This window comes from Triplophysa rosa, linkage group LG23, assembly GCF_024868665.1.
Source record: "Triplophysa rosa linkage group LG23, Trosa_1v2, whole genome shotgun sequence".
NCBI classification, from domain to species: domain Eukaryota; kingdom Metazoa; phylum Chordata; class Actinopteri; order Cypriniformes; family Nemacheilidae; genus Triplophysa; species Triplophysa rosa.
In genome coordinates, this window is record NC_079912.1 from 1590753 (window position 1) to 1617346 (window position 26594).

General features: G+C 38.2%; 1 protein-coding gene across 1 annotated transcript; it reads left to right on the forward strand.

The window, feature by feature from the left end:
* Window positions 1-1069: 1069 nt before the first annotated feature.
* Window positions 1070-6189, forward strand: LOC130546724 (uncharacterized). The gene has a single exon (XM_057322144.1). It carries the CDS (start codon window positions 1317-1319, stop codon window positions 2184-2186), a length of 870 nt encoding a protein of 289 aa, XP_057178127.1. The 5' UTR covers window positions 1070-1316; the 3' UTR covers window positions 2187-6189.
* The last annotated feature ends 20405 nt before the right edge of the window (window positions 6190-26594 follow it).

Sequence of the window (26594 nt, forward strand, 5' to 3'; positions counted from 1 at the left end):
AATTTGACTGTGCGGGTAATAATTGGATGGGTGGGTGGACAAAATTTGGGCGGATTTGGGATCAGTTTGGCGGGTTTGAAACATGTACATTGTATAGGCTTATTATTTAACAAAACCCAAGTGTGCATGTACTCCATCCAATTAGTAATCGTGACGTTACTAAACACGCCCACTGACGAGGTCACAGGCAGCTCGCAGGCTAGCCCACGGCTTTTAGCCAATCACGAGTGATAGTTTGCCACTGCCAAAGACAGTTTTGCAACCTCCAAAAAAGAAGCAGCAGCCAGCACTCAGCGGGAAATATAAACAGTCAATATGCCGAAGTGATTCTGAAAGTTGCCTTCAGCTGTGTTCTTAAGCGTCCTGTCAAGTTACAACCGAAACCCTGTTACTGTTCTGCATTTAAAGGTAGGCTTAAGATCTCCCTCTCTCTGTCTGTCTCGCTCTTACTTACACACCTGTTTATAATGAGTAAAATGTAGTAATAATAATAGTTAAAATAATAATATTTGAAGTATAAAATATAATTTTAATACACATTGTTGAACTCGTTATTACCGAATTGGGTATGTGAATGATCTTTACACTGTAAAAGTGCATTGTGTGTAGTGTGAGGGCGGGGCCATGGGCCATAACGTTAGATGTGAACGTCTTATGTTGTCATTTTGTTAATGTGGTTCTGTTGCTGCTGGTGTATGTCGCTAGCCATAGCATGGCACATTAATTGTGGCATTTAAAATAGCTAAATATTGATCAAATTTAACCGAATATTAATAAATTATTTTTGGCGGTTTTGTGTGCGTTTGGGCGGGTTTTGGACCGTTTTTGGGCTGGAAACCTTCAACTCTATCTGGCAACACTGACGTCTTTACGTACCGCATGTAATTCGACTGCACGCGGCTTGGAACGAAGCAACAACTTCTTGTTAACTTCTTTTTCAATTGCTCCAGATATTGAAAGGCTTCCTGTTTCCTGCATCGCTGCCGGCAGCTTGTTTGTATCAGTGCTCTTATCACTTCGCTCTAATATTAGTGTATTTTATTTTCGTTAATTATTATTGTCGTTGTTAACTTATCCTGATATCTCAATAACCCTGTTCCTGTTATTTACTTGGAAGAGTCTAAACCAAAAGTGATAGTTAACTTAACGCCGTTAGCATAGCAATAGCGTGTTAGCTTGCTTTCTGTTCACACTGTGGAATATCATCTTGCCTCTGGTTTGTCTTGTGTGCTAACTGTTTCTCTTTTTAAGCGAGTATACTACGATCCATCGAGCAACCTTGGTAAGTTGGAATTGCACTTCAAATCCGGTGAGTTATGGCTTCTATTCCTATTATTGTTACTTGCACCTCATGTCATATGTTTAGCTTAGCCTTCTCTGTCAGCTGCGAGGGCTTTATATGCGATAAATGCAGGGAAATAGTTAGGCTGACAGAGAAGATCTTAGAATTAGAGTCTCGCATCCAATCTTTATCTGAGGATAGTAAGAGTTTAACGACGATAGAAAACACTTTGGATGCGAGCAACATTAGCGCACACAGCTCGGTTCCGGTTGAAAATCCCCCGCAGCTGGGAAACTTCGTGACTGTGAGACGGCGTAGTCGCAGGACAAAACATCACTCGACCGTTCCGATTACAGTCTCGAACAGGTTTGCCCCGCTCAGTGACGCACCGACTGAGAAACCTGCTGAAAGTGCCCTAGTTATCGGTGATTCTATTGTTCGGAACGTTAACATAGAGGCACCAGCCACCATAGTCAAATGTTTACCGGGAGCCAGAGCGCCTGACATCAAGTCAAATTTAAATGTGCTGGCTAAGGCTAATCGTAAATTCAGTAAGATTGTCATTCACGTCGGCACAAATGATGTTCGACTCCGTCAATCGGAGATCACAAAAGATAACATTAAAGAGGTGTGTGAGCTCGCAAGCATGATGTCAGACACTGTAATATTCTCTGGCCCCCTCACTGCTTATCGTGGTGATGAGATTTATAGCAGATTATCATCACTAAATGGCTGGTTGTCTGAGTGGTGCCTGCAGAATGATATAGTTTTTATAAATAACTGGAAGAGTTTTGAGGGCAGACCTGACCTGTTGAAACGAGATGGTCTCCATCCCTCCTGGGCTGGGACTTCCATCCTGTCTAGAAATATGGCAAAAAGTCTTAATGCTAATGCTAAAACTTGACTCGCTGGGGCCCAGGTCAGGGAGCAGACAGTATGGCTTAACCAACTGTCTGCTTGCCGTCTCACGTCGCAGAATACACAAAATGTACAACATGTAGTAATCCGTTCTCCCAAACATCACAAAATAGAGACTGTGTCTGTCCCCCGGATTAGCAAACATAAAATAATGCGTAAACCTCTTGAAAGTAATTTAATAAACGTTAAACAAACTAAACATGAACAAAATACAGATAATCAACTGTTACGACTCGGATTGCTAAATATTAGATCTCTCTCTAATAAAGCACTTTTTGTTAACGATATGATAACAGATCATAAAATAGACATGCTCTGTTTGACAGAAACATGGCTAAAACCAGATGATTATATTGCTTTAAATGAATCTGTCCCCCAAGATTATTATTATAAACACGAGCCTCGTCTAAAAGGCAGAGGGGGAGGTGTCGCAGCACTTTACAATAACTCTCTTAGCATTTCCCAGAAGTCGAACTCTAAATATAATTCTTTTGAAGTCATGGTTCTTCATGTTTCAACACCTAATACTAAAGATAAAACACTTTTTAAATTGATTCTAGCTATTGTATATAGGCCTCCAGGGCACCACACAGATTTTATTAAAGAATTTGGTGGGTTCTTATCAGAACTAGTACTGGCCGCAGATAGACTCCTTGTCGTTGGTGACTTTAACATCCACGTAGATAACGTTACAGATGCCTTAGGAATGGCTTTCAAAGACACTCTTAACTCCATGGGCATTAGTCAACATGTGTCAGGACCCACTCACCTTCGTAATCATACTTTAGATTTAATACTGTCTTACGGTATAAATGTGGACGACGTTAAAATCCTTCAGCAGAGTGAAGACATTTCGGATCATTATCTGGTATTATGTTTGCTTCACTGGCCTACGGCTGCAAATAAAACTCATTGTTACAAATATGGTAGAACAATAACTTCAACTACCAAAGATGCGTTTCTCGATAATCTGCCCGAATTGTCTCAAATCATGAGAAATAACGTTGAAGATCTTGACATTACCACTGAAAATTTTAATTCCACCTTCTCGGTAACGCTAGACAAAGTTGCTCCACTACGTTTAAAGAAGATTAAAAATGGCAGCCCCACACCGTGGTATAATGAACACACTCAGGCTCTAAAGAAAGCGGCCCGAAAAATGGAGCGCAACTTTAAGAAAACTAAATTAGAGGTATTTCGTACAGCATGGAAGGATAGTATTCGAAAATACAGGAAAGCCCTAATAACTTCTAGATCCGCCTACTTTTCATCACTAATAGAAGAAAACCAGCACAACCCTAGGTTTTTATTTAACACGGTGGCTAAATTAACAAAAAATAAATCGTCAGTGACTTCTGATCCTGTATATCAGCATAGCAGTGATGAATTTATGAACTACTTCACATATAAAATCCAAGATATTAGAGAAAAAATTATAACAATGCAATCAGAAGTGAAACCCGCTGAACAAACTAACTACAGCGCCCTTAAGGAGAAAATGCAATTATTTTATACCGTAGATCAAGATGAGCTGTCTAAAATTATTAGATCATCTAAATCAACAACATGCATACTAGACCCTATACCTACAAATCTACTGAAAGAGATGCTCCCAGAAATTATAGATCCTCTTCTTGGTATTATTAACTCATCTCTGACATTAGGACATGTGCCTAAAGCATATAAGGTGGCTGTTATAAGGCCCCTTGTCAAAAAACCCCAACTCGACCCTAGAGAACTAAGGAACTACAGGCCTATATCGAATCTACCTTTCATATCTAAAGTTCTGGAAAAAGTAGTTTCAACTCAATTATGCTCCTTCCTCCAAAGGAATGACATCAATGAAGAATTCCAGTCTGGATTTAGAGCATGTCACAGTACAGAGACTGCTTTGATCAGAGTTACAAATGATCTGCTATTGGCGTCTGACCGAGGTTGTATCTCGTTATTGGTGCTGCTAGACCTTAGTGCTGCATTCGATACCATTGACCACAGCACACTCCTACATAGACTCGAAAATTATGTCGGCATTAAAGGAATAGCTTTGAAATGGTTTAAATCTTATTTATCCGACCGTTTTCAATTTGTAGCAATAAACAATGAGGTGTCACGCAAATCGCAAGTCCAGTACGGTGTACCACAGGGCTCAGTCTTAGGGCCTCTGCTCTTCGCATTATACATGCTACCTCTAGGAGATATAATAAAGCGACACGGAGTTAGCTTTCACTGTTATGCTGATGATACTCAACTTTATATTTCCTCGAAGCCTCATGAAACACAGCAGTTCCATCGAATAATGGAATGCATAGTCGATATAAAAAACTGGATGAGTAACAACTTTTTATTACTGAACTCGGACAAAACGGAAGTGTTACTTATTGGACCGAAAACTGCTATAAGTAACAACCAAGAATACTGTTTAACTATTGACGGATGTTCCATAAAACCCTCGTCGTCAGCAAAGAATCTTGGCGTTCTATTCGATAGTAATCTGTCATTTGAGAGCCACGTCGCCAACACCTGTAAAATTGCGTTTTTCCATTTTAAGAATATATCTAAACTACGTCATATGCTGTCAATCTCAGATGCAGAGAAGTTAATTCATGCATTCATGACATCAAGACTAGATTACTGTAATGCACTGTTAGGTGGTTGCCCTGCAGGCTTATTACAAAAACTCCAATTGGTCCAAAACGCGGCAGCTCGAGTTCTTACACGTACAAAAAAGTATGAACATATTAGCCCGGTTCTGTCAACCTTGCACTGGTTACCTATAAAGCATCGCGTTAACTTTAAAATCTTGCTTATTACCTATAAAGCCTTACATGGTTTAGCTCCTCAGTACTTGAATGAACTCCTTTTGTATTACAGTCCTTCACGTGCATTACGCTCTCAGGCGTCCTGTCAGTTGGTAATACCTAGAATTTCAAAATCAAGTGCAGGTGGTAGATCCTTTTCCTATCTAGCGCCTAAACTTTGGAATAGTCTTCCCTGCACTGTCCGGGAGGCAGACACACTCTGTCAGTTTAAATCTAGACTAAAGACGCATCTTTTTAATCTTGCATACACTACTCTTCCATAATATAAATCTTCAGAGGGTTTAGGCTGCATTAGTTAGATCAACCGGAACCAAAAACACAACTGATGTACTTGTTGCATCAAAGAGTACAGAACAGTACTCTACTCTCAGCCAGTCTTGTCTCATTGTTCCAAGGTTACCACAGCGAGCAGGATGCAGTTCATGGCCTGACCTGATGGTAGAGCGGAGAATGGGAAGTGGGGACCTGACAAGAGCTGAGATGATAGAGCTGGATAAAGAAGGACGCGGTCTCTTGACATGTCTTCACCACAAAACTTCAAATGCTATTAGATTATTAATGATAATCTTAAACTATAATTTATTTTATTATTAAGTTTATTTATTTTATTTAGCCTTGTTGTGCAAGTTCTCTGGAGCTTGTGCAGAGGCAGCAGCTTTTGCCAGAGGGGAACTGGAATCCCCTGGTTGGGCCTGGGTTCTCCTGAGGTTTTTTTTCTCGATTAGAGTTTTGGGTTCCTCGCCACCGTTTGCATACTGTTTTTGCACTATCTGCCTGACCGGGGGGGCTGCTTTAGAATCTTAAAGTTTTACTTAATTAATATTGCATATAGGAATTTATTATCTGTTATATTTGACCTGTGCTTCTCTCTCCTTTATCCTAAATGTGTGCTCTCACTGAGCGTGTGTGTGTGTGCGTACTTGTCTGTGTGTGTACGTGTGTGTGTGTGTGTGTGTGTGTCTCTGTGTCTGTGTGTGTTGGTGTGTGTGCGTGTTGTGTGTGTGGAGTGTTTTGTGTGTGGGTGTGTCTGTCTTCTGTGTTTTCAACCTTTTCTTGTTTTTGCAGGTACAACTTTGATTGTTTTGCTTGTAGTCAATGTGTCTCATGTACAGCTGCTTTGTAACAATGAAAATTGTAAAAGCGCTATATAAATAAAGTTGAGTTGAGAGTTGAGTTAAATTAAAATGGATAAGTGGTTGCAAAGATTTAGGCCCGCAGCCACAGAAAGAAAATCGACTACCAGCAGCTGGTAGAGCTACAGTCCTCTGACCACACCCCAGGTCCCTCCAACAGCACTTCGGCTGCAGGTGTAAATCAACCACCTGCTCCGGTTGACACCGACACAGATAGCGATGCATCGGAGACTAAAGCGTAAACTCAGGTTCAGCAGTTCACAGAAAGACGATCAAAAAGGCGTAAATATGATGAGAAATACATTTCATATGGATTTACTTACATTGGCAGTGACGAAAATCCCAAACCACAGTGCATTATATGTGCAAAAGTACTCTCTCATAACTGCATGAAGCCAGCGTTTTTGCGCAGGCATTTAGAAACAAAGCATGCGACTTTGAAAAATAAACCGCAAGAGTTTTTCGAAAGACAGTTAAGACAACTCGGGAGTAGTAAGGCCCTTATAACAGCGTCAGAAAACCTTAATAAGAAAGGACTGGAAACATCCTACATGGTGAGTTACAGAGTGGCTGTTGTGGAGAATGTAGTTCTTTTATTATTATTTCTATTATTTATATACGAGTCATATATCATTTATTGTTTGATAAAAGAAAATTACATGCATTTAAAATGCAAATAAAAAATGTTTGAGACCACAATTGTGACTGTAGGAAAGGGGGTACGCAGAATGATGTTAAATCCCTGGGGGGGTACGCCATTGTAAAAAGTTTGGGAACCACTGCTGTAGACTAACAGCAATGACTTGTTTTACTCCAAATTCTGTGATCATTTACGCACCCGCATTTACACATTGCTTCCTGGAACATACTGCATTAGTTATATGTTTTTCTTTTCAGCTGGTTTTTCTTTCATTTTCCACAAAGTTAAGCTGGATATGGATTTGAGATGACACTATGGTCAGACGGTTTCATCGCGTGCCAGACCCCCAGTTAACTTAAGTGAACAGCGCTCTTGGAAATTGTACTGGATGCTCCGAGCCTCCGACTTGCCGTAGAGCTCGCAAACCCAGAAGAGGAGGGGCTATGTATATTAGCTAATAAGTTTGCATTTTGAGTGACGTGTGACGTTATCTTAACGTCGATCGGCGTGCGGCGTTATTTAAATGCGTGGCGGAATATGACGTTAATTTAGCACCAGGCGGCGCTTATTTAACGCCTGGCAGCGTTAAGAAATCAGCGTTTTAATATCAATACGGTGATCAAAAGCACGCAAATTTTGAACCTGTTGGTTTTCGATACTTTTGAACACCAGGCGTCTGGTTGATGGCGAAATATGACCCAAACGGCTTTCCATACTAATTTAACGCCTGGCGGCGTTAAGAAATCGGCGTTTTAATATCAATACAGCGATCAAAAGCACGCGAATTGTGAACCTGTTGGCTTTCGATAGCTCAGACACAGAGAGCGGGAGCAGACAGACGCTTGTGCGTCTCTCACTCTCTCCCTTCCGGTGAGCTGTGTGCAAAATTAAGCTTCTTGTGTATTTCTGCACTTGGACCGCTGTTTAAAGCTGTTGCAGTTAATGCTGTAAAGCGCTAATTCAACACGCGTCTACATCTACTCGAGGTTAAATCAATGAAGCGCACGTTGTGATTTAGTTTTGACGCGCCGCATTGACGAGCCGCTGCAGTAAAGTCCAATAGTGTCTGGCTGCAGACGAGATGCACTCTCAGACACATGCACTCTCAGCCGCACATGCGCACTCAGACACATGCACTCTCAGCCGCGCATGCGCACTCGGACACATGCACTGTCAGACAGATGATTGTTTTAGGTACACGCAAAGACCACTTGAAAGTATTTTTATTCATTTCGTACAAGATTAAGTTGAAGTAAAAGTGTTGTTTTTAATTATCAGGTAAATGTTATTGAAAACGATCCTGATATTTAACGTTATCCTATATATCTCGCAGGCACAGGCCCCTCGACGTTGTTAGAGGGAGCCCTTACGAAAATTGACCATGGTTTTACTACAGTTAAAACCAAAAAACATGGTTACTGTAGTAAAACAATGGTTATCACAAAATAACCATGGTTTTGAAAACCATGTTTTTGTAAAAACCATAGTAAACGATGGTAACTGTAGTAAAATCGTGGTTTTGCCCCAAGTAATCAATGCACCAAAAAACCCATGGTTAATACACTTGTACCACAAAAAAAACATGGTTTATTTTCGTAAGGGAGGGTTCAGTGACTGCTAATAAAAGTAAGTATATTTATTTAATTCATAGAATATTAGGTAGATGTAAACGTTTTGTTTTAGTTTATGAGACAATGTTACGAAAACGATCCTGATATCTATCTAAATATATCCCGTCTGTGCTAATGGGTACTTTTCCTTCATACAGTAACTAAATTAGTGAAGAATGATCTAAATTCATTTTCTTTTAGACGGTTAAAATATTGAGTGTTTCACTGGCTCTGGGCTGTTGTTTTAAAAAGTGACAGGGAAGTTTTAATAAGACTAGCTTTATTTAATTATTGTTTAGACGAAGTGTTACTTAACATGATTTAATATGAAGTGGGAATCTTTAAAAGAACAAGTCATTTTTATATTGTTAACAATGGTTCTTTAAAACGAGATACACATGGAATACGACAAAAATGTAAAGAATATAATACACATCAGAATGATTTTCATTTCTGTTTTTTCAATTTATGCTTACAGATGCTGTCCAGGAAGTTCAGGCTGACTGGAAAGTGCATATAAAAAATGCAATCATTATTCAAGGTAAAGATTAGTGTATTTCAAAATGATTACAATGTGTCTGTTGCCGTTCAAGACATATTGCACACTTACTGTCGCACACACTATCAAACTCTCTCATACACTACTATAATGTCTCTCAAGCACTAACAAACTTATTCACTATCAATCTCTGTCGCACATATAACTAAAGTCATTTATGCTCACACTACCAAACCATAAGCTTAAAAATGGCATGTTGTCGTGACAAGGATGTATTTTTTCCAATAACAGGAAGAGCCTTAAGTTTCCACGTACAGGTAACTTGAACACATTACTTTGTAACAGCTCCTCAGGAAAAGTACCAGTTACTTTTAAGAAAATGTAGTACTCAAGGAAACAGGCTCAAACTTCATATTTGCTTTTTTAGGTAGATGAAACCAGTCTTTTCACCCTTGAGTTTCCACCGGAGAAGCAGGTGGTTCAGTCTCCACGAAAAGTAGGTTTTGTTAGAGGGGTTGCAGCCATTATTGTTCAGCATATTTTTCCTTATCCTCATTTGCATGGTTCTTTTCTTAGGTGCGTGTCATGACGGATCTTAAGACTGCCTGGCAGTGTTGCTTGGAGAACTCTGAGGATCTTCTTGTCTCACTTCAGCTATCTCGTATACTGTGCATGGAGGATGAAGAAGCTGCTGAGGCCTTGGAACGGTTCTTCAGTGCAGAGTTCATAGAGGACAATCTTGTAGAGCCACTGATATTTGTTTTTACATTTATGCAGGACAGTTTGGTGCTGCCCTCGTCCACCCTCCAAGAACTGTATACATCTAGAGCAGGGATGGGAAACATTGATCCTGGAAGGCCACTGTCCTGTTATCTCCAACCTAATCAAACACACCTGAATTTTAATGTTATGATTTTATATTATACATGGAAAAGTTTTATTTAATAATGTAATAATGTTAATTAGTAATGTATTGCCATTATAACCTTTTATGTAGGCACATATGCGAAGTACATTACATTATTAGTGTAGATGTTCAATAATGTCTTTCAGGTAGAATTTTGTATAAATCTGCGCCGTGACCTGAATCGCCAGTCTTTATGGTACTCTTAAATAGCAAAAATCTCCACCTGTTGAAGATAGTATTTTACAGTCCACATCGTGAAATACTTTTTCATTTTCATGTATTTTCAGGCGGTTTTAACAGGACGTTCTTTTATGTCGTGCTGTTTGTAAACAGTATTTTGACTAATTTCCGTCTTCGACCCACTACAAAGTGACCCACGGCTGAGAGTGCATCTGGCCTGAGAGTGCATCTGGTCTGCAACAGACCCTTCTCGTAAAGTCTCTGTTTGTTATATATAGCTGTTCTCTTGATGTTTAAGTATACGAATATTTATCTTCTGTGTTAAATATTCTTTCTACATTGTATGTCTTTGTATGTTTGTAGTCTTTCTGCAAGTCCCCACAAAGTTAATAAATCCCCCATACAAGTCATTTACAAAGCCGTGTTTACAGTGCACTACAGAAAAGTGTTTTGTGTCCACTACTGCTGACTGAATGCACAGTGAGTCCGAAATTTCCGCACGTTAAAAAATAAATACGACCTTACGTTGTGTCAATCACATTTACACACTGCCTCTGATATTTTTGTCCGTCGTGAAAAAATTCGGACCGGGTTCGATTTTCTGCGTTTTTCGCATCCGTAGGAGTCGTTTTCAAAGGTGTTTTGGCTATTGTCCCTAATGTAAAACTCGCCCGATGCCACAGTTTGGTGCGTGTGTGTGCGCGCGCGCGCGCTGCGCCGTGTGTGTGTCCACACCTTAGACATACTGCCAGTCTCTGTTCAGGATCAATTGGTTCACGGAAATTGGTGGTCTTCTTTTTAATATGTGGCTTCAGTATCGCTAGCAAAGCATCAAACTGAGCAACTGACATCCTGAAGTAAATTTTAAATCGGTCAGGATAATCCCGCGTCCATGATAAGGAGGTGGAACTCTCCTTCCTCGTTACGCAACCTCAGGACTGGATGGACCCAATATTTCCTCTTTATTTTTCTCTTTTTAAGAAGAGAGAGGACAACAAAATCGTCATCACTGCTTGAAGACTCCATTTTGTATTGTTTTGCGATTTTTTTCGCAACGGATTAATAAATACGCATCGGACTCAGTGTGCAAGGTTTCTGTCCGTGACGAAATTTTAGAATGACAATACGAAATAACGTATACGAAAATTTCGGATTGTATGTGCAAAGACCTTTACTTGAAAAACATGGAAAAAAAACATGTTATTTAGTTTGAAAAACATGCAGCTTATGAATAAAAAAGTGTTTTGTATTATACATAATACATGAGAATTGGAGGATGAGGTGGAAAGATTCAAATTTACAGCTCTACTATTAATTTTAATATTTTTCATGTGATTTTTTATGGCGGTCATTAGGTACTTGGAACAACTAATTTTATTAAAGGTGGTACTTGACCTGAAAAGTTTGAGAACCACTGTACTAGAATTATAAATGATGCCTTCTCTAAGCGGTTCCGCTCTTCTCTGCATATGTTATTACATGAGTATATGGGTAAAGCACATAATACAAATGCAAAAAACCTTTGACACCGACGTGATTTAAACACGCAGCCTTCTGATCTGGAGTCGCGCTACCGTTACGCCTCGAGGTCCCACTGCTGCGTCACGTACTTTTTTCTGTTTACATACATATGTCGATTCAAATCTTCATGTGTTTATTTTCTCAGGATGATAGACGCCTCTGTTTCTTCTGTTGTGTCGCCCTCTACTGACGTTCCCTGTCTTTACTATTGCTAACATTCTATTCATATTTTACGTGCATTTGCATACATGCTATGTATTGCTATAATCATTTATCCCCCAAACACAGAGGATGCATACCCGACGAACCAGTGAAACCGCAGACCTCCTTTCCTCTATTCATATTCTTGAGTGCTTCCCTCGGTCATGCATACGGCGTGGGAAATGTCCCAATAGGGCAATTCAACTGTGCTGAAATAGTGGGATTATAACACATAGTCCTATTAAGCGAATTCACCATATTTAGATTTTAACGAAATAAGGGTTGTCTAATTAGTCAATATAGATGTACCTGACAAATACCCACAAAACAGGGTAATTGCTATTTATGAAACAAATGTATTATTACTGACATTTCATTTGGGATCTGCATGCATTAACTATAGGCAAACACGTAATACTTAACGTGTGATTTATTTGCATTATCAGAGCTCTTATCGAAATCAAATAAGGATTCTCTAATAAGTGAATAGTGTAATTGTAACTGTAATTCTTAACTATAAAAAGAACCAATAAAAATAGGGGTATTGTTATTATTAATCCTAGTGGATCTTCAGAGTCTGGTCATGATTCAACTTTATTAAAGAAATGTATTATTATTAATATTACTACAGAGACAATTCAGTTGGGATCTGTATGCATTAACGTTAACACGCAACACATAACGTGTGATTTATTGCATAACCTGTGATTTATTGCATGACCCGACGTCGAACTAGAATATTTCCTGTTTATTAATAACTGCATTTAAGAAACTAAGTAAATAGTATGCGTTTGACCCCGACGTGATTTGAACACGCAACCGTCTGATCTGGAGTCAGACGCGCTACAGTGTGTGTTGTGTAACACATGCTTCCGAAATCGCCTTTATTTAGAGGCTGCAGACCTGGAGCAAGCAGTTTCACGCCCCAGGCAGCTTTACGCCCCTGTTGTTCCTTATTTGTCCAGTAGGGGAGTTGAACGACAAAATAATTGCTTCTTGACCATTGAAAATTAACTATGGTAAAAGTGTAGTAACCATGTTGTTTTGTTGGTGACTTTTGGCAAAACCAATCTTAAAACAGAAACCATGGCTTAACTAACGATATGCAGAACAGGTTATAGTATTTGTAGATATCTACTAACAGTCTTAATACCTAGCTTACAGGAGACAATTGATTTGCAATTGCAACTGCAATGTAGTGTTTTTGTGAATTGAAAAATTTATAATACACACAGTTGGATCAGATACTGTAGGCTACAGACAACAATAATATATAATCTACTGTAGCCTAGTTGTATACAAATATACAGAAGACTTGAGTGTTTGTTGTGAATGTATAGGCATATATAGTTACATTCAAATATTAACCATATTTAGCCTATCAGACATTAAGTGCAATCATATAAACCATCAATTAAATATCTGCCATGCATTTAAAACAGTGTCCTACATACTATTTAATGAAGAAAAACACAATTCAACACTTAAGAAATTTCTAAGGTTTCTTATCTTCTAAGAAAAAAATGACAAGTTTCTTGTGAACAACATTATTTATTAAGACCATTATCAAAAACAGGATTGATGATCATTGTAGGATGGCTCTCGATAATGACTCCTATGGGTTGCCACTCTTCTTCAAAATGTTCTTAATCCTCCTGTCAAACTGCTCCCGCTCATTGATAAAAGAAAGTTTAAAGTTGTAGACAAAATTGTTATTGGAAATAATGGCAGGATGTCATGCTTGACCATTTCTCCTTTATAGCATCCTTACCTTATGTCAATGACAGGCCCTTGTAGAAACTTCTCCTCAGCCTCCAGCATGGTGAGATTTTCCAAAGCAGCAAGGGCACAGATGATGGACTACCAAAGAAAGAGTTAAGATGGGTCACACCCCAAACAAGTAGTATCATTTCAGTATCAAAATTATGTTTTCATTTTTTTGTACAACAAAACTGAGTGTCCTTTCTACATTAACCAACTTTTTTTTTAAAGCAATTACAAAATAAATCTGAGGAGTGTAACGGTTGAAAAAAGGTGCTTCCACTTGCTTTATTTATTAAATGTGCATGGCCCTTTAATTGTAAGCGACCCACACTCTCTGTTCATTGGCTTCATTCATATCGATATCAATGAATCGTTTAAAAACTATACATGTTGGACGATTGCTTAATAACAAAAACGTTTATTTCCAGTCACTCGTGATGGACGATGAAGTTATCTGTTCTTAGGTCTGTTCTGGTGGTTCGTAATGTACAGCGTCCCCTACTGAACAAATAAGTAAAAACAGGTCCGTAAAACTGCCTGGGGCATAAAATGAGAAGGGGGGTCTGCAGACCTGGAGCAGCCAGTTTTAAGATTCATTGATATCGATATGAATTAATTTCAACATTTTAACAGATATGTATGTGTAATTTATACTCAAAATCAAATTAATACTTATTGACCAGGTCAATGTTCTGTCTAGATCAACCTTAGCTAACCACATGTATGCTTACTCGATATCTCTAAACTCATTTTCATAATTATTTTCTTTTTAATTTAATTTAATTTTGTTGTCTGTTTCTAGCCTATGTGATGGCCTTTTCTGGCAAGATATTCCTCTGACCCTGTTTACTTGCATTAATACATAACGTTACTACAGTAGGCTTACATGTATGTAAACCATTTCAATTTAGCTGCACACGTACTTAAGTTTTTTATTAGTCGTTATTCATAGTAAAAAACTTCCTACAAAATGGATAGTGCCATAATCAGAACTAACAATTATTCACAGGTGAGAACATCACAGTCAACATAATAATTAGCCAGCAAACAATTTTCTTAAATGTGTATTAAGAAAACAAAAGATCAATAATTGAGCACCAACAATCACAAACATGATCAAACTCAAATTGAAAACTTTATTCCCATATGGAATAATAGCTTAATGATCCTGATTAAAATTGATGTGCACCTAATGTGGGTTTTATCATGTTTGTGATTGTTAGTGCTCAATTAACCGTGTATCTTGTTTTCTTAATAGCAATTGTTAATCCAGTTTTCACGACAGTCGACTCGATCCGTTCAGGGGTTGCTCGATTTGTACTGCGCATGTGCAAAAGCGCATCACGACACTTGTCCTGCGGATGTGCTCGATTAGATATTTGGTGATGAGTATATGTGATAGCAGTATGGATTCTTTTGCATTTGATGTACAACTTAAATATTATCTCTTAAAAGGAGAAATTCCTGACAGCCCTACAGAGCGTCGGAAGGTAAAACGGGCGTCTACGAATTATACCCTCAAAGGTAACTAAATACCGAGAAACTGTCTAAAGTTACACAATCATGTGCTTAATTTATACGTTAACTGTAAATTACCTGTTCAGCTCTCTCAGGTGCCCTGCTGAATAAAAATAGATTTGATAACAGAACCATTAGCTTTCTACAATTAAAACCATTACAAAATTCCTGTTTTGTATTGTTTTGGGGATTATTCAGATATCTGCCACAGTACATAGACCATAGTTTACATCCCAACCAAAACTATTTCTATTATAACCATTAAATCCAATAGAATTGCTTATTTTTTTCAGCAGGGTATTAATATCATATTAGTGATCATGTAGTGATAAAAGTGATAATAAATATAGTCTAATCTGAGTCAGATATTAATATGATTGATTTTTCTTTACTTTGAACTGCAACCTTTCCTCTTTAAACAGATGTCAGACTCTTCTACACGGGCCCTAGCCGAGCAGGCAGTACATACGGCTAGTTGTCCTGTCAGAGGAAGAGAAAACATCTGATCTTACAGAGTGCCACAATAACCCAGGACCTGTCAATCACAGTGGTGTCAGAGTCACTCAAAAGAGGGTTATTGCTGGCTACTATTGGTCCACAATAATCAACGACGTGAAAGAATGGGTAATATACTACAGAGGTGGTACTTTATAAGTATTGGTACACTCAATACTTAGTTGGGGCTCCTTTTGCCTGAATTACTGCAGCAATGCGGCGTGGCACTTCATGCTTCCTGCTGCTGACCAACTTTATAGAGATGCAGATTTCATTTTCCAACAGGACTTGGCACCTGCACACAGTGCCAAAGCTACCAGTACCTGGTTTAAGGACCATGGTATCCCTGTTCTTAATTGGCCAGCAAACTCGCCTGACCTTAACCCCATAGAAAATCTATGGGGTATTGTGAAGAGGAAGATGCGATATGCCAGACCCAACAATGCAGAAGAGCTGAAGGCCACTATCAGAGCAACCTGGGCTCTCATAACACCTGAGCAGTGCCACAGACTGATCGACTCCATGCCACGCCGCATTGCTGCAGTAATTCAGGCAAAAGGAGCCCCAACTAAGTATTGAGTGCTGTACATGCTCATACTTTTCATGTTCATACTTTTCAGTTGGCCAAGATTTCTAAAAATCCTTTCTTTGTATTGGTCTTAAGTAATATTCTAATTTTCTGAGATACTGAATTTGGGATTTTCATTAGTTGTCAGTTATAATCATCAAATTAAAAGAAATAAACATTTGAAATATATCAGTCTGTGTGTAATGAATGAATATAATATACAAGTTTCACTTTTTGAATGGAATTAGTGAAATAAATCAACTTTTTGATGATATTCTAATTATATGACCAGCACCTGTGTATCAAAGTGATAAATTCCGATTTTGGCATTCGATAAAATATAATCTGTTTCCCCGATACTGCATGGGTAAGCAGCTAGTTCGCGCCGCACACTCAGCGTGGCGTGGAGTTTCAAGGTGCGCAGCGTTTGCATTGCAATGCGCACTGCAGCTGTCGGTGTAGGCTACTACCAGTATAGATGGCAGAATAACGTGGGGGAAATCATCAGCACTGTGAATTTCTATGTCATTCATAATTCAAAATAAAACGTAATTTAATCAGTCATCTCTGTTTATCCCATTCCTGAATGATCTTGCTGCTGTGGCTAAACTGTTCTGTATACTGTCTAACTCTTGCCACAACAAAGGATGCGATCCTTTGACTATGATCTTGTGCACACAATATACAGTTCGTGGTTCAGGTCAGTCGTGGTCTAATGGTTAGAGAGTCGGACTCGTGACCAGAAGGTTGCCGGTTCGACCCCAGGGGGCGGGTAACGATGAGGTGCCCTTGAGCAAGGCACCTTACCCTACTTGCTCCCCGGGCGCTGCAGTGATAGCTGCCCACTGCTCCGGGTGTACGTGTGTTCACCACTTGCTGTGCGTGTGTTCACTACTCTCTGGATGGGTTAAATGCAGAGTCACATTTCGGGTATGGGTCACCATACTTGACAAATAATTGAATTATTATTATTATTCTCAAATTCACACAGCAACCCCAAAAGTAAACGATGTAGGCCTAGTAAAATTTGTGTTTTCGAACCTTACCATAGTAAATATTGGTATACAACTGCAGATAATCAATTTACTGTAGTTAATAAAAAGGGTTGTGGCAGTGCTCTTAGTATAGCGTGTTATACGATATACGTCTCCATTTTCCTGGTGCTAAATAAATCAATATTGTTGGGTTATAATTATGTATATATTGCTGCCTTTTAAATGACACATAGGACAGCTTTAAAATACAGTTTATTTCATTTATTTATTGGCAAATAAAAAACAACGGGGGCAATACGAACGCAAGGGAGGCAACACAACTTTTCTCTTCGATGAAAAAAGTATGAAGCAAAATATAAAATTGCCAAATAAAAATTAATTGAAGCTAATTGTACAAATTAATGGGTTCTCCATACAAATGCACAAAAGGCACTGGATATTACATGGCATTTCAGTAAAACCCTTTTCATACAGAGATCCCGGAAAATATGCGGAAGATTTGTCCCAGGATGACGGGATCGGTTGATTTTGGCTCACACTGCCAGTGATTTTCTGGAACCTGTGCGTGCGTTCACACACATCCTAAAGACATGTGACGTGTAATGTCTGTAATGTAGTCGGGAACGTAGCGCTGTCACGGTGAAGGAATTTTCCTTGCAGTGATATTGGCTTTTTAATAGTTCAATAGCGCGGTTTGCTATATTATAACCGCATTCCTTCTATATTTAGTGCCAAATAGGCCTAAAAAAGCTCCTAAATGGGGTTAGCATACATTGTTGGTTTTTAAATGATAAAGATATCAATTTAAAACAAAATAAGTACTTTTTATGTAGCCTATTTATTGGTAAATGCAGAACACTGAAGAATGAGACCAAGAACCAAGGTATAGCCCAACCAGCTGAAGTTAAATATAAGAAAAATATGAATATATGAAAACAAAAGCAATTGTTTGGGCTTGTTGGTGCAAATTTAAGAACCTCAATAAAATTATAACAGAACGGATGCAGTTTTAATAAAAAATGTGTCAGTAGCCTGTTTTTACTAGGCTACTTTAACTGCAATACAAAAGGCAATTATTTTGTTTTACATGTTTTTTTTAGAAAAAACAAGCATGCTCAGGTAGGTCAAATCAGTCTGTTAATAAAAAAAATCCTCCTCCACGTCGTGTACATCAAGAGACGTACAAGACTTGTTTTAAAGGTTGCAAGCAATCAAGTTTATTAAAGTTCTCTACCATTGTAACTTTGTGTTGATCGATGAAGTCATTTAAAACTTGCTGCATTTAGAGGCGACATATTCTCTCTCAATTTCAGTTTACATGCTCGGGACACATACAAACACTCGAGACCTCCGAAGACTACAGTGGATATTTCGGACTGTTGAGCGAATCACTGGTACTACCCTTCCCACTGCAAGAACTGTACTCATCCAGAGTGAGCGAGTAAAAGGGCTCGCAAAATCTCTCTGGACCCCTCACACCCAGCACACTTTCTCTTTGAACTGCTGCCGTCTGGTCGGCGCTACAGAGCACAGAGCACCAAAACAGCCAAATAAAGTTTCTTCCCTCAGGCCATCTACGCCATGAACAGTTGAACAGTTATGTTCTCCCCACTGTTCAATAAATATGTCCAATACTAAACTACTCACTTATACTCATATTTATTTATTATACATATGTTACTGATTTAATATAGCATACAGCTCCCACTCCCTTACACAATTTGTATAAAGCACCTTATAACTTGTATATATGTAGCACATGCATACAATATAGCATCCGCTGCTCTTTTGACATATATTGTTTTTTTCATATGTGTGTTGTCTATTACATATTTATTTTTTTATATTATGTTACCTGTGTCTCGTCACTTGTCACTTTCAACTGTATGTGCACTGGCAGCTTCTGTCACTAAGACAAATTCCTCATGCGTAGAGCACATTTGGGCAATAAAGCTCCTTCTAATTCTGATGTATGTTCTTTGCGTTATTATGGGAAACTTTATATGAGCTGTTCATATGATAGTAAATGTATTATACTACTACAGCATTTCTGTGTGGGGAATTGTGGACAGAATTGTCCCACGTGGTCATCTTGCAATATAGCCTACTTACGCTGCTACCACTATAAAGACAACGCTTACTATTGTTAATGTTATGGGTAGTGTTTCTTACAGTGATCATTTTTGTCATGGCAAAGAGTTAGACAGTAGCCTATACAGAACAGTTTAGCCACAGCAGCAGAGATCATTCAGGAATGGGATAAACAGAGATGATTCAGGAATGGGATAAACAGAGATGACTGATTAAATTACATTTTATTTTGAATTATGAATGACATAGAAATTCACAGTGCTGATGATTTCCCCCACGTTAATTCTGCCATCGTTATACTGGTAGTAGCCTACACCGACAGCTGCAGTGCACATTGCAATGCAAACGCTGCGCACCTTGAAACTCCACGCCACGCTGAGTGTGCCGCGCGAACTAGCTGCAGCTAACATGCAGTATCGGGGAAACAGATTATATTTTATCGAATGGCAAAATCGGAATTTATCACTTTGGTACTAAAGACAATAAAACGGTTGGCTTGCAGCAGACCAAATCAGTCCCCAGTCACCGGGATTGTCCACCCCAGTCCGTGCACGCTGTTATCAAGTCATAAACATTTCAGTCGTTTGTTACTAACATAAGGACAATGCATAAAAACACAAACAATCATTACTGAGTAGTATAAAGAAGAGGCCATTCACATTTCTTAGTATATCCCGCATTTTAGACCGCCACTAGCCGCCATGTTAGCTCCCTGAATCTTAGTGCAGAACAAAACGTGAATGGCTGAAGTTAGAACGTGCCCTATTGGACAACGAAAGCGGAAGTTACCCGATTGGCTTGCGTAGATAGTGGTGCGCATGTGTGCGCACGTCTTGACGTTAGAAATGTTTCAAAATCCACAAATGCACAGAGAGCCATCCACAAATGCGTGCACTGATCCACAAATGCGTGCAGCGATTCACAAATGCACAGAAAGCGATCCACAAATGTGCAGAAAGTGATCTACAAATAAATGCCATTGAAATAAATTTGTAAATATTTTTTATTTGCAAATCTCATTGCATTTATTTGTGAATTCCATTTCTTTTTGTGGAACGTCTAACATATATTTATGGTTCACTTTTTGTGCATATGTGGATTTAAAAAATGTTTGTGAAACTCTCTATATTTATTTGCGGATCATAGTTTATTTATTCAGAATATTGCAACAATTCTGATCCCATAGAATGGTGAGATTGGTGAATAAGTGAATTCATGTATATTTAATTTTTTTTGGTTGAACTATTCATTTGAAATAATGAACCTTTCCTGTACAGAAAATAAGCACAAGCTACTGAAACGTCTAATCAGATGGAGTCAGAGAGAAGGCAAAAGAGGAGTGCAAAGCCGCCTGAAAGAGAGCAATAAAAAGGAAAATAATATTTAGTCCAGAAAACAGCCCACCATCAAGTCCAGAAGAGATTTAAAACAGTAAAGTATAACTTCCTGATAAATCATATTAACATTGTTTAAGAGACTACACGTGTGCTTTTGCTGTTGTGTGACTTTAATTTTGTCTCTCAACTTAGGTTGAAAAAACATAAAATGACACGCTGTTGCTTAAAAAATAGAAGAAAAAACTAAGAAAATGACCTGAGAAAAGAAATCAAAGCCTTGAGAGCAGAGAATCAGCAACTAAAGGCCCTGAACTTTAAACTGCAAAATGGTAGGTTATTTATATACAGTTATAGATTTTTTGCTATGAATGTATGAATTTATTTAAACATTGTTTTCTTCATTTAGAGATTATTAACAGAATTGTGGAGTTGCTGCCAGACAGCAGTGTAAACAAGCATGCTGTGCCAACCTCCCTATCAAATTCAGCTTGCAGCGCTACCCTTCAACCAGACAACTCTTCACATAGTTCTTCTGAACTGGACCATGTGAGAATACTATTTTTAGATTTTATTTTCACACCATTTAAATAAGTCTTGTGTGCTATAAGAAAACATACGTTTTAAAATATTACCAATTCAATATATAATTTAATGTGTATTGCACAGTTTGAAATCCACAGAAAACGAAACATTGCGAAGGATACATTCCAAGTGTGCGGCGGTAGAGGGGGCACATCATGGTCAGCCATGAACAAGGATTTAGCCGTGGCTGTTTTTGGAAGGAGCATGTTAGCTACGTAGCCTTTCTGCAAAATTTTGAAATGCCAACAAAGAATCACAAGCCAAGCCTTCTTTGGACCCACACAAGTGGAACTTATTATAGGTATAAAAGTGTTGAAGGTCTTTAAAGGAATAGTTTACCCAAAAATGAAAAAAATGTGGGTCACCATTGACGCCCATAGTAGTATTTTGTCCTAGTATGGGAGTCAATGGTGACCCAAAACGGCTTAGTTACAAACTTTTGTGATTTGTGTATAGCACAACAAGGAAATGCATGAAGGTTTGTAACAACTGCAGGGTGAGCAAATGATGACAACATTTTTCATTTGTGGGTGAATTATTCCCAAAATTCTCTCATAACAAGTATCTGTGTATTTACATTTCTCTTTCAGACACTGTTCATAAGAAATTTCCAGCAACTCCCCAAAAGCTTCTTTGGGCTGCTGAAAAAAATAATGATGAACATAAACTTCTTAGCAGGTTTTACATTCTAATTTATGTTTACTGTTTTAAGTGTTATACACATTTTGTTTCACACCTAATCTGTAAGATGATCATTTACCGTTCTTATATTTACAGTACCTTATATTTGAGCATTTATATATGAACTGTATACTCATATTTCTCAGGCAACATAAGAAGGACACCGTTACGCTGCAACACTGAGTGGACATAAGAGGTGAGGGCAAATTCACTACAACATAGCATGTATTATTTATACATGTTTTATTAGCTAAGTTTTGTCTCTCTTTTACCAGAGTCCAGAGTAATTGGTTTCTGCAGAATGATGGGCCACGTTCTGTTCAGAGGGTTCATTTTTGTTGGTATTTAAATTTGAGACACATACCATTGCTTTTTAAAAGTGTTTTGTTATACAGAAGGCCCTGAATATCCCTTTAGTAGTCCAACAGGATGAGTATGCATAATAGTTCATTAGAATTCCAGCAGAAGTCCTGTAGGAACTGAACACCTTAGCTTTCCTGTAGGATTACTGCAGGAGTCCTGTAGGATTCCTGTAGGGTTCATTCAGGAGTCCTTCGTGTTTCCTGTAGGTTTCCTGCAGGAGTCCCACAGGAAAATGATCACCAAAATCCTGTGGGATCCTCCAGGAATCTGCAGGTGTGCAGGTCCTGCAGGATTTTTCCTTCAGGATTTCCTGCAGGATTTTTTGTAAGGGGTATTTGCGTGTTAACGCGTAACACGTGTTAACATGTAAGTTTCACACGTTTTGGCCCTACCGGCCTTCCATAGCAATGTGTGTTCCTCCAGTGTGAACGTGGCCTAAATAAGATCTGTCTCTGTTGTGTCCGCAATCGCCCACTATAGCCTCATTCACTATTCCCTAAATTAGTTTTCTTTCTTTTCTTTTGTTTAATGGCGGTTCCTACATTGGTTCACTAATATAGTCCACTTTAAGGAGCGGGTGAAAACGAGTGAGTAAATTCGGACATGTGAACTGGAAATGCTGCGGGCGCCATCTTCTGCCGAGACGCGGGATTTGATTCAGCGCGAGCATCACGATAGATGGCTAGCAGCTAGCCGTGAGTGTAAATCGGTTGTACACTCGTTATTATGATGCATCGTGGGATTTAATGAGTGCACTCAATAATGTCCACTATGAATTCGGACACCACTAAAAATGGATGTCCCCTCAAATAGTGCACTATATAAGGGTATAGGGGGCTATTTCGGACACAGCCTATTATGTTCCTTAAACTCTAACGTTTCTTCCCTTGAACTGTGTCATATGGAAGCCCATTTTCGCCACGTGATAAAAAAAATCAGGCTCTAAAAAAATCATAATTACGAGATACAAAATCGAAATTATGAGATTAAAAATCATAATAATGAGATTAAAAAATCGAAATTATGAGATTGAAAATCGTAATTATGAGATTTAAAAATGCTGGTGACATCTGCTGCTTAAAGGCGCAGTTCTTGAAAATCAGCGGCCACTAGCGTTGTATTATAGTTTTGCAAAGAATCTCTGAGTCATTTGCTCAACCCTCCCTTTCAAAGTATGACGGTGGCCGCAACAGTAAAAAAAGATGTTGTCTACTGAGACAGCGGATAGCAGTGATACAAGCAACGATGTTTCTTTACAAAGGTAAGGCAATATATTAACGTATTTAATAATTTAACATGTATTCTATTGTGAAAGTTACTGTTACAATTCTATAATTAGATATATTTCTTTCGTGCTATCTAGTACACGCTGAGAGTAGTGAAGTAACTAAAGTTAGCTAATCATAAATAGCAACGCTGTTCAAAGCGTTTGATCTGACAGCGACATAGGCAGTTAGGTGTAAGTTAGTAGACGTTTGTCTCCCCCTTTGTAAAGTCAGGAACAACCGGAGTACGTTTGCGCTTCTTTGACGACGTAGATTCATGCTCTGTCGGCTCTTGTGCACAATACGCATGGTCCTCCATTTTATCAAAACTTCTAAGACAGAACAATCAATTGCTTCAGCTAGACGACGACTACTCCTCCTCCTCCTCTCCGTACTACGACTTACTACTTTGTGCGTCTTCAACTCAGTGATGACGCAAGCTGCGTCTAAAAGAACACATGAAGAAGACCAACATATACGAAACGCGGTCTGTAGAACTGTTTGTCCGTTAGAGCTTACTGTACAAAACATGGCTGCGCAACATAACAAATTCCATGTAGATAGGCCCGCTCCCTATGTAGATACAACTGGTTTATTCTAAGGTAATAAAAACATAACTTTTCATTACGTAAGGTTTTTATACACATCTAAAGACACAGTTTTGTATGTTATATTGCATTTCTGTTAATAGATCATACAAAACATCCCGCACTGTTCCTTTAATATGGTGTAAATATAAATAACTTTAAAGAAAAATTAATTATGCTGATACAAGCAACTTGATTCATTTGTTTTGAACTGATCCAAAGTCCCTCATCAAACAGAAAAATTACTAAAATACTACAAATTGACAGGCCACATTTTAGAATTATAGTACTCATCATAACTTTATAGGAATTATGTTTAAAAGCATCCAGAACAAAACAAAACTATATGCAGGACTAAAGAATATACAGTATGTACCATATTCAAAGTAGCCACCCTTTCCAAAATTGTACTCTTGGCATGATCGAGCAGCTTCTTGAAATTTCACCTTATAGGAAGATTTTTCAATAGTATTGGCAGACATTTAATCTATGGACATTTCTTGGCCCCTTTTTTTATTTGGTCCACAATTTTTTTCGTCTAATAAAAGAAATTAATATGTTGCCACGATTTTGTCTACAAAAGTCATTTGCATATACATTTAAACATACATCTTCAGATTAAAAGATTTTAAGATCATGAGAAACATTTCAGTCAAATGTTTTAGAACTTTTAAACGGCAGTGTATTTTTTGCCCTCCAAAATAAAAAATGATGCATTTAAGAGATGGCTTCACACAAATCTATGGTATTACTACTACTGTATGTTTCACAGTAGAAACCATGCAGAAACACTCTTGAATAGCCTCTCTGGGTTTTTACTGGTAGTTTGTTGGCTTCAGCAGGTTGCGTGTTATCTGGTAGATAGGAACCAGTGAAATACTTTTCAGTAGCTCCATATACATTGTACATTGAATGTGGCCCAAAACACACAATATTTTGTAATTGTTTGGCTGTGGAGTCCTTCAGGTTCCTGGGCTCCACCATCTCAAAGGACCTGAAGTGGGAGACCCACATAGGGCCCAAGAAAGGTTGTTCTGTGTGCTTTAATCCCTGTCAGGTTTGCCTCAGCTACTCAATTGATCATAAGTGGACAAGAACAGATAGTCCAGACTGAAAAGATCATTGGTGCTTTCTTTTCCACTCTTGTAAAGTGCAATCATTACAGACTTGATACACCCTGGACACAACATCTTTGAACTGTTGCCCTCTGGCCGATGCTTCAGAATGAGTACTAGAGCATCTGGACATATTGCTTTTAATCAATTTGAATATTCACTCATTTTCAATCTATTTTACATAAAGTATATTATTTCTGTACAATTGTCTATTTACAATTGTGTTTTATTTATATTTTTATATATTTTCTACTCTGTTTTATTATTATGTGTCTGCTGATGCATTTGGATGTCTGCACTGGAAGCTTCAATTACCAAACAAACAAACAAATCCCTGTGTATGCAGGCACACCAGCAATAAATTGCTTTCTTATTTAGACTTATTTTGGCCTACAAATTAATTGTTTAACTTCAATTAACAATTTTTATTTCAGCAGAGACAAGAAGAAACAGATGGTAATTTCCAACACTTAAACCCATGGATTAGTTTCTTTGTCAGTGATTTCCTAAATCTCTGAAAACTGAAAACAAATAACAAATATATATATATATAACCAATAGCAATTGGTTTGTAAAACCACTGAGTTGCATTTACACCGTTCTAACCAGCGGATGTCACCAACGTGCGGTGTACAGGCTGTACTGCGCATGTGCACGTTAAGTCATAATTTCGACTTTTTATCTCATAATTATTTTTAACTTTAACATTAACTTTATTTTTGTGAGTGGATGCACCAGAAACACACCTACAAACTTAACTCGCTGCTGCCCGCTCTTTGAGAATTACAACTCAAGTTTGGTATCTAGTAAAGCTTAGAATTTCTGCTTTCCGGTTCATCTACTCTCCACAGCGTCATTAAAGCGGTAGAGAGCATTAAAACAAACCTGTTTCTTGCGACGACCTGCTACAGCGCCTCTGATTAACAACTTTAAAGGCCATTTTCTCAATGTTTAGATTTTTTGCACCCTCAGATTGCAGAGTTTTAAATTGTTATTTCTCGACCAAATATAGTCCTATCCTAACAAATCGTACATTAGTAGAAAGCTTATTTATTCAGCTTTCAGATGTTGTAAAAAATCTCAGTTTCGAAAAATGTACCCTTAAGACTTAAGGTTTTGTTGTCCAGTGTCTCATAATTATTTGCATAGTAAGATCTCGTGACATAGCCTACTGTTTCATGATTAATGGCTGCATTTCTACCATAGTGTAATTACATGATCTACCCCGACAAGATTTGAACACGCAACCCTCTGGTCCGGTGTCAGAACCGCTACCGTTGCGCCACGAGATCTCACATGCTAAATCTGGTCACCGTTTTTTGGTTGTTGTTATAAATATGTCAATTGAAATCTTTAGGTGTCTCAGGGTGATATGGCTAATGTTCCTTCTGTTGAACTGTGTCGCCATCTACTGCCTGCACTTTTGCCCAGTTTCACGGTATTTCGATAATGAAATAAAAAATATGATCTATAATTAAACACTTCACCAACTGTAACTACAAAACCCAGAAAAATGGAATTAT